The sequence below is a fragment of the Nematolebias whitei genome, chromosome 13 (genome assembly GCF_014905685.2).
Source record: "Nematolebias whitei isolate Nwh7 chromosome 13, NemWhi1, whole genome shotgun sequence".
Lineage (NCBI taxonomy): Eukaryota > Metazoa > Chordata > Actinopteri > Cyprinodontiformes > Rivulidae > Nematolebias > Nematolebias whitei.
Genome location: NC_056510.1, coordinates 36,739,163 through 36,751,291, shown reverse-complemented (window position 1 = coordinate 36,751,291; position 12,129 = coordinate 36,739,163). Strand labels below are relative to the sequence as shown.

At 38.9% G+C, this 12,129-nt stretch overlaps 1 protein-coding gene across 1 annotated transcript in view; it reads right to left on the bottom strand.

The window, feature by feature from the left end:
• LOC119419310 (norrin cystine knot growth factor NDP) overlaps positions 1–7,452 on the bottom strand; it is a 26,208-nt gene extending 18,756 nt beyond the window's left edge. Inside the window, exon 1 of the mRNA XM_037686620.1 lies at positions 7,246–7,452. Within this exon, the coding sequence (XP_037542548.1) occupies positions 7,246–7,452 (207 nt within the window). The remainder of the gene's footprint in view (positions 1–7,245) is intronic.
• Between the last annotated feature and the right edge of the window lie 4,677 nt (positions 7,453–12,129).

Sequence of the window (12,129 nt, the reverse complement as noted above, 5' to 3'; positions counted from 1 at the left end):
TCTATCTATCTATCTATCTATCTATCTATCTATCTATCTATCTATCTATTAATCTAATCTAATCTAATCTAATCTAATCTATCTAAAATGAAATTACTGACCAACTGGTGTCAGGAAAATAACCTCTCTCTTAATGTCAGCAAAATGAAGGAGATGATGGTGGACTTCAGGAGACAGCGTGGAGGCCAGCACCCCACCATCTACATAAACAATGCTGAGGTGGAGCAGGTCAGCAGCTTTAAGTTCCTCGGCGTTCACATTACTGAGGATTTGACCTTGACTTTACATACAAACACTGTGGTCAAGAAATCCCAACAAAGACTCTATTTCCTAAGAAGACTAAAGAAGTTTGGTACAAACACCAGCATCCTCACTAATTTTAATAGGGGCACCATTGAGAGCCTGATGACAGGCTGCATCACAGGGTGTTATGGGAACTGCACCAGTCAGAAAGCACTACAGAGGGTGGTGTAAATAGCAGAGGACATCACTGGTAGCAGTCTCCATACCATCCAGGACATCTACCACAGCCAATGTCTGCATAAAGCACGCAACATCATTAAGGACCACACCCACCCAGCACAAGGACTTTTCCATCTACTACCCGCAGGCAGACGATACAGGAGTCTGCCATGGTGCATGAAAAGACTCAAAGACAGTTATTATCCACAAGATGTCAGATTACTGAACTCTTGATGAAGAACACTGAACTGGATTGAATTGACAATAACATTGAACTAAGCCACATCTGTGACACCTAATATGTTTATTGCTGCTGCATTATGTGGCTGTATCGTATATGCCACTACCTTAACATCATAATTCATCTCAGTGTTACTACCTGTGCAATAACCTGTCATACAACCTGCGTGTTATGTGCAATATATATCATGTTCATTTGCCATTATATTTCTGTTCCTATCAAACCCATTTGGTCGAAGCAGATGGCTGCTTAACCATTAAGCATACAATGTAATTATGGCAGAAAATGGAAGATTTACATGCAGTTACTTTCATCCAGATGAACATGTGGTAGCTACTTTCTGTTTATAACTTTTGTGATCAGCTGATCATGGGGTCGGTCGCCGGCTTTTCCCATTTTTTCCAAACTCCGTTTAGTTTTTGAAATGTGTAGGGGAACACCACCTCAGAAAAAGAACACCTCATCTCAGAAAACAGTTCATCTCAGCTTAAATAGAAAAAAAGAGTTCACCTCATCTCAAACAAACATCATTCATGTGTTTTGTGTTTAAACAGTTTAAAATAAGATGCATCTATTCCCTTGGGAGCAAACAGACTTCGCTTTACAGGTGTCCAGCTCAGCTTACTAACTTCTTAGTTGACATTAATGAAAGTGTAATAAAAAAACTGTTACTGTGCTAACTTCACTGCCAATATGAACTCATTTCCCATGAAATGGGCCGATCGTTTTAATGAGTTTTGGTTCAACTGACCTCGAAGTGAAACATCTGCTGAGGCTTTAACTTTTATCAAAAGAAAGGAGTATTACTCCCAGGATGGGTTCCCATGAAGATAACACATTTTAAAGAACCCTTTGTTTAAATGACATTTTCTTTTCAGGAGATGAACAGCAACACCTTTTGGTGAACATTGCATGTTATTTCAAAATTTTCAGAACTGAATGTTTATTTATGAAAATGCCTGTTTAAGTAATCTCTCTTTAAGATATTCACTTGTCTTATGTTTTTCTCTTTTTAAAAGAAGAGTGACTTTTTAAAGGCAGTCAGAGAAAATGGACTTTAGATTTTATAAAACATGACAAAGAGTTAAGACCATCCCTCTTCCGAGAGGTGGACCAAAGTCAATCTATAACACACAGACAGTTAAGTTAACTTTCACTTCTCCTTCTTCTTCACTACTTCTTCATCATCACACTTCTTCGTTACTACTTTGTCTTCACTTCTTCTACTACGCCTTCACTTCTACTTCTACACAACCCACTTCAACTTCCTCCTAGTGAGATATCCTAGGAAGGAAGAGAACGGGAGAGAAGCAGCCTTTTCTGCAAACGTCTCAGGACGAGAGAACCTGACCAAACCAGAGCCATCGCACAGCAGAGTGATACATCCCAGCTGACTTCAGAGCCAGTGGCTGGACCTTCGTCCTTCCAATGGTGATCAGTGACTTTTGAGGAGACAATCTGCCTCTCTGATAGATTCCAGTTTGTAAATGTAAATAATAAATCTTCTTCATACACCAAAGTTAGTCATGGAGTTCCTCAGGGCTCAGTGCTTGGGCCAACACTCTTTACTTTATATATGCTTCCATTAGGTAAAGTTATTAAACAGCATGGGATAAATTTTCATTGTTATGCTGATGACACACAATTATATTTGTCCATTAAACCCAATGAATCCAATCAGCTACTTAGACTACAAGCATGTCTTAAAGACATAAAAACCTGGATGACCATTAATTTTCGCCTGTTGAACACAGACAAAACTGAGGTTTTGGTTTTTGGACCTGAGCACGTTAGGAATGAACTTTTCAGTCTTTCTCCATCCGTAGATGGCATTAATCTGTCCTCCAGCTCTAATGTTAAAAATCTTGGTGTTATTTTTGATCAGGACATGTCTTTTATCCCCCACATTAAAAACGTTACTAGAACTGCCTTCTTCCACCTGCGTAATATCACTAAAATTAGAAACATCTTATCTAAAATTGATGCAGAAAAACTCGTTCATGCATTTGTCACGTCTAGACTGGACTATTGCAATGGTTTATTATCTGGATGTCCAAATACTTCTTTAAAACGTCTTCAGTTGATCCAAAATGCTGCTGCCAGAGTCTTAACTGGAGTTAGTAGGAGAGATCATATTTCTCCAGTTTTAGCTTCTCTCCATTGGCTCCCTGTCAAATCCAGAATAGAATTCAAAATCTTACTTCTAACCTACAAAGCTCTCAACAACCTAGCTACATCTTATATTACAGATCTTATTGTTCCATATTTTCCTAACAGAGCACTTCGCTCTCAGACTGCAGGTTTACTTGTGGTTCCTAGAATTTACAAAAACAGAATGGGAGGCAGATCTTTCAGTTATCAGGCTCCTCTCTTGTGGAACCAACTTCCAATCTCTGTCTGTGAGGCTGACACATTATCCAGTTTTAAAACTAGGCTTAAGACTTTCCTTTTTGCTAAATCCTATAGTTAGGGTCAGCTTGGGTTTCCTGAGCTGTCCCTTAGTTATGCTGCTATAGGCTTAGACTGCTGGAGGACAAACTGACCACACTTTTCACTCTGCTACTGTCTTTACTTACTCTGCTCAACCTGTTTTGTATTAGTAATTATTTTTTCTATCCTTAACATGTGTTTTTTTTTTTGTCTTTCAGATACACCTGGACCTATACCTGGACCTACCATTCTGTGTTCGTCTGTCTCTCCTTCCTGTCCTCTCAACCAGCCGGTCAAAGCAGATGGATGCTTGTCCTGAGCCTGGTTCTGCTGGAGGTTTCTTCCTTTTAAAAGGGAGTTTTTTCTTTCCACTGTTGCCACTGTGATTGCTCAGGTTGGGAGTCTGCAATGAAGCCAAGATTCAACTTGTCTGCTGGATTCCTTAGATAGAGAACTTTACTAATTGGCTTTTATGTATGTGAATGTTTCTGTAAAGTGCCCTGAGACAACTTTGTTGTGATTTGGCGCTATATAAATAAACTGAATTGAATTGAATTGAATTCAGTCACCGGAGCATCTCAGGCCTTGCTGGTATCATTTTAAGCAGTTGTGGAACATTCTGACAGCTCGTTCTGGTGAGAGAGACCCTTTAATGCCTTTCTGGTGATCATACATCACAATAATCTTGCTGTACACACACTGCAGCTCATTTAGACACAATTGTAATTACTTCACAAACAGAACCAGTCCAAAAAATCTGCCTTTTTAAACTTTCATTGATTTGAATAATCAAGTAGACCTTTGATACAAAGCTATTCATTATTCATTTGTTTGTTATGCATAATCTTCATCAGCTATATCACATATTATTATTTTTGTAACAAAATACATAAAATCTACTAAATTTGTGATTATTTTGGCATATCTGTGTGTCTTAACTTATTTGATGCCCTTTAAACACGAGAAAAAAATTCACGTTTCATTTTACATTTAGTTTGGGGTTAGAGACTGATCTTTCCTCTAAAAAGAGAGGTGGTGCCCACAACGAGGTTATTTGCATAATAAATGCATATCTTATGAGCTTAACTCATAACTGATAATTTACAATATATATCCAACCCCATATCCCTCTACAAATGGAATAAACTGTATTCCACCCTCTAAATGCTAAGGGTAACACATGTCTGGATTCCATATTCTCCACTGACAATGTTTAACCTTTACTTTTTCTGATGATTTTTTACAAAACCACTCTGACTGCAAAGCGTCCACCAAGAAACCCTTGATGGGCTGCAGCCTAGCTCTGCAGGTAAGGGGTGTTTAACTTCGGATTGCCGTTTACCTTCCAATTGAGGTTGTTGATTGGTCATTTGCTGACACTCCTACTGGATTGATTGACTAGTCACATCGTGGATCTGACTCGTGAAAAAAGAAAGAAAAACAAAATGACGTCTGCCGCCAGCCCTGGGTAGAGGCAGCTGGCAGCCCAGGAGCAGTGGTAGCGGTGTTCTGTATTTATATGTTGTTAATAAAAAGTTGTAAAAAATAAAATAAAACAGGGAGTGACGGCCCTGCAGCTCACACATCAGACCGGCCCACTGGGAAATCTCCAAAACCTCCCGATTACCCACGCCAGGTCTAGTTGATGCCAACAATTTATGCAAGAATTATAAACAAAAGTCTTACACACTGAGTTGACATTAATAGTTAATGAGTAGAATTATTTTTTAGACAGAAGTCATTTTTTGTGATTTCTAACATGTCTTGTCTGTAAAAACCATATTGAATTGAATTTATTAACTCCAGATTTTAAAGTTTTGATGCACATTCAGGTCATAAAGTTTCATTAAAATCCATTTGGTGATTCATGCCATTTGACAATTCAGTTCAATTCAAAAATTAATTTATTCAACCTTTTTTTACACAGGTTAATCACCAAAATACTTCATTAATCCCAAAGGGAAACTAGAAAATTGCATTTCTTGCGAAAATGCAGTGTGAATGTTTATTGCTGAAAAACTTGTTGAAAAACTGCTGAAATTAGCTAAAAACATGCTGAAATGTAGCTGAAATGGAAGAACAAGCCTAAATCGGGGAGTGGTGGCGCAGAGGTTAGAGAGGTGGGCTTCTGATCCGAAGATCGCTGGTTCACGCCCCGGCCCCAACAACATCAAAATTGTGGGTGGGGTAGGTGAAACACCCACACTTGCCCCCACCCTCATTCGCCCCACTCTGGGCCCATGAGCAAGGCCCTTAACCCCCACCATGTGCTCCCTAAACAGGTCTCTCTTGAAAATGAGTTCTCATGGCTCAATGAGACTAACCTGTATAAATAAAGGCTAAATGAAAAATGAAAAAAAAATTATCAAAAGAAAGCAGAAATAATACATAATTGCTGAATTAGGTTTAAATGAGCAGAAAATGCCACAAAATTTAGGAAATAGCCTAAAAAAGCTGAACTTAGAAAAAAATAATAGCTGAAAAGTAGCTGAAAATGCAGAAAGAAGCTTAAACTACCAAAAGGAAGTGAAAGGAGCTGAAATGAGATAAAAATGTAGAACTACCTGAAAAAGCTAAACTTAGAACATAAAGAGCTAAAAACAAGCTGAAACTAGCAGAAAGAAGCTGATAGGAGCATAACAAGCTGAAATAAGCAGAAATCAGTTATGCTGAAAGTAGCAGAAATTACTATGCAAAACTTGAATTTATCTGAAAACAGCTGAAATTAGCAAAAAATGCTAAAAAAATGTAGCTGAAAAGGTAAAACAAGCTTCAATTAGCAGAAAAAAGCAGAAAGCACACATTTGCTGAAAGAAGCAGAATTGAGCATAAGAGTTGAAATTATCTAAAAAAAATACTGGTTACGAAAAAAACTGCTGAAAAGTAGCTAAAAAGTAGAAAAAAGCTGAAATTACCAGAAGGAAGTTGAGAGAGCACATTTTTTGCTGAAATAGGCTGAAAAAAGTAGAGATGAGTGCAAAAAATGTGGACTAAGATGAAAAAGCTAAAATTAGCATAAAACAGCTAAATAATAGCTGAAATAGCATTAAAACCTGAAACTGGCAGAAATAAGCTGAAAGGAGCATAACAAGCTGGAATTAGCAGAAAGAAAGTAGAAGCACAAAAATGCAGTTAGCAGAAAGAACTTGAAAGGAGTTCAAAACAGTTGAAAAAACAGCTGATATTAGCTGAAAGTAGCTGAAAAAAAGTTTTAATTTGCATAAGGAAGCTGAAAGAAGCTGAACCAGAACAAAATGTGAAAGGAGCAGTAAAAGGTTGTAAACAGCTCTAAAGATTTGAAGGATGTAAAATGAGCTCAATTCATTTCCTATGAGGAAAACATAATTGCAGAAAAGTCTAAATATTTCAAAAAGCTAAAGTTGCACCAATACCAAAACTTGTAGCAGGATTGTCCTGAAAGAGCTGAACAATTTGATTTATGATTTGTTGAAATTGCTTCAAAACTGCGGGAAAAGAATCATTCCGAAAAATGTACGGAAGACAAATGGATCACAATTGTGTGAATGCTTCATACGATTCACACAATTAAATGTTGTTTTATAACAATACTTTTATTTTAACTACATTTTACAGTAGTTTATGGTTATTGTTTATTGTTATTGTTGTCTGTACTTTATATATTCTGTCTGGAACAGGTCTCTCTTGTAAATGAGTCCTCATGGTTCAATGAGACTAACATGTATGAATAAAGATTGAATGAATGAAAAAACTCATCATCCTGGTTTCTTTAGAGTTGTTATAGATGCTGATGGCTGTGGGCAAGAAGGAGCTCCCGCAACCAATCCGAAGAAACTGGCCACAGATGCCGATCAGCAAGGAGGGTTTTCTCAAAGTGTGTAATGACAAAATTTTAAACAAACATCATATGCAATTTGTTAGAACCTTTAAAATGTTTTGTAAATCAGTCTTGGCAACAAACGCATCAAAATTTAGGACAATATATGAGATTTTGGTAACAGACAGTCACATGCATAAACACAGGCAACAACATTATTGTCATCCTTCACAGCTGGCGATAGAAATCAGCATTAGATGAAAATACAGTAGGCTTCCATTACAATGTGTGTTTGTGTATATTTTTACTGCTTTACCTTGGAGTTGCATTTGTAAACTGGGTGTGTGATAGTTTCCACAAAATGGTGCCTCATGCAGCGCTCTGGGTCAGTTTCTCGTAGGTGCAGGTGCCCATTGTTGCCAGATTTGTTGCTGCTGGCAGACTCGACAAAGCCTAGTAGGGGGCAGCACATCAGGACTAGCAGGAGCCCAGAGGGATAACCAGCATAGACTGAAGGCTTCATGGCAGACACACCCTGAGGCTCCTGATCCTAAAGGGGTGTCCAGATCGTCACACTTCTTAATCACAGCTTTCTTTTCTCAGCCAGGTTATGGCATATGATCTCAAACAGACTTTTAGGTTTTCGTTTTTGCTGTTGGTGTTCCTGTTAGTACAGCAGAGGTTTAAGTCAGGAAGCCGTAAAATAAAGCAGTGGCAGGAGGATGGCTGAATCGAGTTGCTCCATCCCTTGTCGTCAAACGATCTCTGTTTAAAAGAAGAAGACAAACAAAGAGGTAATTTAAAACAGATATTTACTAAATATAACCCCAATTTTGAAAAAGTTGGGACATTGTGTAAAATGTAAATAAAAATGTAATGCAATGTTTGCACTGGAACCAATCTCCTTGAGAGGGTAGGGATGTTATTCCACGCTGGAGTGGCCCAAGGTGAAAGGAAACAATCTGGTGTACTTTCCCTGCACCTTCAAGTGGAGGAATAGGCTCTGACTGTTGTTTGTGGCTGTGTCAAATGGAAGTTCAGAGTACTCAACCTTCTTGGAGTCCTTGGAGGGGCTATAGAAGATGCCCCACCTGGGGACTTCAGCCCACATGAGTAGCAACAATGTAACCTGGAGAGGGGTGATAAGGAGGAATAGCCTTTTTGATCTGAACTAGAAGGGGAGTTACATTGTTAAACTTCTGTGCTATTCATTGTTTGTCTATAACAAATACCACATTTGAACAGAAGGGTGTCTAAAGCACCAAGACACCCTAGGTCATTGATCAATGAAAGCATTTGTATTAGTGTCATCTGATCTGTCACCATCTATTTCAGACTTTCTGGTGAAGAGAGGAGCTGAGCTGTCAACTGGTCACAAGTTGGATTAGATGGCAGGTTAAGATGCTAAACAGACCCAGTAGACCCAAACATGTAGTGAAGGAACCCATGGAAGAAGACCCCATCAGAAATATTATCCATTCCCTCCTCTGGCAGAGCTTCAACCACAATCCTGAAGAGACAAAGGAGATAGAGTCTGAGTAGGTTATGTCCTACACCTCTGTTAACAAAGTGGTTGAACTGAGCTAAGGCCACAAGGTGGTCTTGGTGTGGTGGCCATCCTCAAACCTTGTAACGAACACCCCAAGTAAAGGAGGCTGTCATGCTGAAGGGGTTCTATCAGCCTTGTTAGCTGGTAGGGTCCCAGAGGAAGCTCAGGGATATTACTAAACTAAGCAGGCTGCAACCCTGGTTACTGCTGAAACAAAGGCTCAGTTGTGGGAGGAGTTCAGTGAGACCTTAGATAGAGACTCTTGATCAGCTTTGAGGGGATTCTGGCAAACTATCAAGTGACTGAGGCAGGGAAAGCAGAACTTTACTAACTCTGCTCATAGCGGTGGTGGGGTGTTTTTGACCTTAACCAGTGATGTCATCTAGCAATCTTGTCAGGTAATGTCATCAGCCAATGTCGTCAGGCAATTCATCAGACTTCCAGATCGAAGGCGAAACGTTTCAGCACAAACAAAGAAACTGTCCAGATGACCTGACTGAAAAATGTTGGATTTTATACCTGGATTATTGAGCATGGACTTTGTTGTTTTCAACCAGTTTGACATGACTGTCAACAAGGAAGAGGGCCGGCAATGGAGGAGGGGGCGTACCAAAGAGGCCATCTTAGCACCAACAAAACTGGTTTGTTCCAATTTGGAGTTAGGGTGAGACGTTCAGTTATCCTGGAGAAAGAGTAGAGCCACTGCTACTTCACATTGAGATGAGCCAATTGAGGTGGTTCAGGCATTTTGTTCAGATGCCTGATCTGGGAAAGACCCATAACATGCTGGTGAGAGTATGTCTTTTAGCTGGCCTGGTAATGCTTTGGCATTCTCTCAGGAGAGCTGGAAGAGGTGACCGTGGAAAGAGATGTCTGGGCCTCTCTACTCAAGCTGGTTTCCCTGCAGTCTGGCTGGAATGGGTGGCAGATACTGGATGTACTGTATGTATAAATGGCTGTATGGTTATTTTGCAAATATTGTAAACCCATATTTTATTTATAATGGAATAATGTAAACATATGAAACTACCATTTTTAGAAACAAAGACTATTGTTTTGAATTTTATGTCATTAACACATCTCAGAAAAGTTGTGACTGTGCCATGTTTACGACTGTGAAGTGTCCTTCCACTTTTAACAACAGTCTGTAAATGTTTAATTCAGTTTATTTCTATAGCGCCAAATCACAACAAAGTTGTCTCAGGGCACTTTACAGAAACATTCACATACATAAAAGCCAATTAGTAAAGTTCTCTATCTTCTCTATCTAAATGTCCAGGCACTAAGATCAGCTGAGCAAAATGTTGTCCCATTTTTGTTTGATATGTACTTCAAGCTAGTTGATAGTCATGTGGCTTTTCTGCTCGATGTTTTTTCATGATGCATCAAATTATTTAAATTGGTGAGAGTTTTGGACTGCAGGCAAGCAATTTCAGCACCTGAACTTTTCTACTATGAAGCCATACCATTTTACAGTGCTGCTTGAAAGTCTGTGAAGCCTTTAGAATTTTCTGTCTTTCTGCAATATGACCTAAAACATCATCAGATTTTCACACAAGTCCTAAAAGTAGATAAAGAGAACCCAGTTAAACAAATGAGACCAAACTATTACACTTTGTCTTTAATGTATTGAGGAAAATGATCCAATATTACATATTTGCAAGTGGAAAAGTATGTGAACCTCCAGGCTTAGCAGTTAATTTGAAGGTGAAATTAGAGTCAGGTGTTTTCAATCAAATGGTTGATGATCAGGTGTGAGTGGGCACCTTGTCTGATTTAAAGAACAAGGATTTATCAAAGTCTGTTCTTTACAACATGTTTGTGGAAGTACAAAGGTATATCATGGCACGAACAAAGGAGATTCCTGAGGAGCTCAGAAAAAGAGTTGTTGATGCTCATCAGGCTGAAAAATGTTACAAAACCATCTCTAAAGAGTTTGAACTCCACCAATCCACAGTCAGACAGATTGTGTACAAATGGAGGACATTCAAGACCATTGTTACCCTCCCCAGGAATGATGGACCAACAAAGATCACTCCAAGAGCAAGACGTTGAATAGTCGGCGAGGTCACAAAGGATCCCAGGGTAACTTCTAACAACTGATGACCTCTCTCACATTAATGTTGATGTTCTTGAGTCCACCATCAGGAGAACATTGAACAACAATGGTGTGCCTGGCAGGGTTAAAGCACGAAGCCACTGCTCTCCAAAAATTACCTTGTTGCTCATCTGCAGTTTGCTAAAGATCACGTGAACAAGCCAGAAGGCTGTTGGAAGAATGTTTTGTGGACGGATGAGACCAAAATAGAACTTTTTGGATTCAATGAAAAATGTTATGTTTGGAGAAATGAAAACTCTCATTTCTGCACAAGAACCTTATCCCAAACGTGGTGGTGGTATCATGGTTTGGGCCTGGTTTGCTGCATCTGGGCCAGGACAGCTTACCATCATTGATGGAACAATGAATTCTGAATTATATCAGAGAATTCTAAAGGAAAATGTCAGAACATCTGTCCATGAACTGGATCTCAAGAGAAAGTGGGTCATGCAGCAACACAATGATGCTCAGCACACAAGTGGTTCTACCAAAGAATGGTTCAAGAAGAATAAAGTTCATTGGGGGGGGGGGGGGGTGTACGCCCGGTAATATGGTACGCCCCTCCTCCATTGCCAGCCCTCTTCCTTGTTGACAGTCTTGTCAAACTGTTTGAAAACAATAAAGTCCATGCTCAATAATCCAGGTATAAAATCCAACATTTTTCAGTCAGGTCAACTTGTGCTGAAACGTTTCGCCTTCGATCCGGAAGGCTTCATCAGTCAAGGAAACACACAACAAAACTGATTCTTCCCCCAACAGCTTACTCCAAAGTGGAACAAACCAGTTCTGCTTGTGATAAAATGGTCTCTTTGGTACGTCCCTCCTCCATTGCCAGCCCTCTTCCTTGGTGACAGTCTTGTCAAACTGGTCTCTAAAATCTTATGATTTTTTAGGTCATATTTCTGTAGCAATACAGGAAATTGTTAAGGCTTCACAAACTTTCAGTCACCACTGTAATGGATGCAGAATAGTTGTTTGCCACTGTCTTACCAACATATAGACAGTCATAACTAAAAAAGACATCATCTGGATGGGAATTTGTTCTAAAACGTGTACAGTAGTCCCTCCTTTATCGCAGGGGAGCTGTACCATGAAATCCAGCGATAAGTGAAAAACTGTGAAGTAGGAATAGTGGTACAAATAGTAGTACAAATAGTAAGTAGTAGTTTATTTTACTATATATATATAAATATATATATATATATATATATATATATATATATATATATATATATAATATATATGTATTGTGTACATGTATTATATATATTATATATAGATATTTTTTTAATATATATTATATATGTATATATGTATGTGTGTGTTTTAAACCCTTCTCACACTCTTGCAATATTCTAAAAAAAATGATTCTAAACTCTAAATGCTCCAAAAGAGCTTAGATTGTCATGATTTCAACTCTCTGCCTCGGCTGCACTCTCGGCCACACCCACTTCTCCACTCTGCATGGAGATCAGTTGATCAGCTGCAGGAGGAAGCTTCTCCCACAGCTGTGTGCTGCAAACAAGTGCTAAATAATTTTACATACTTTATTT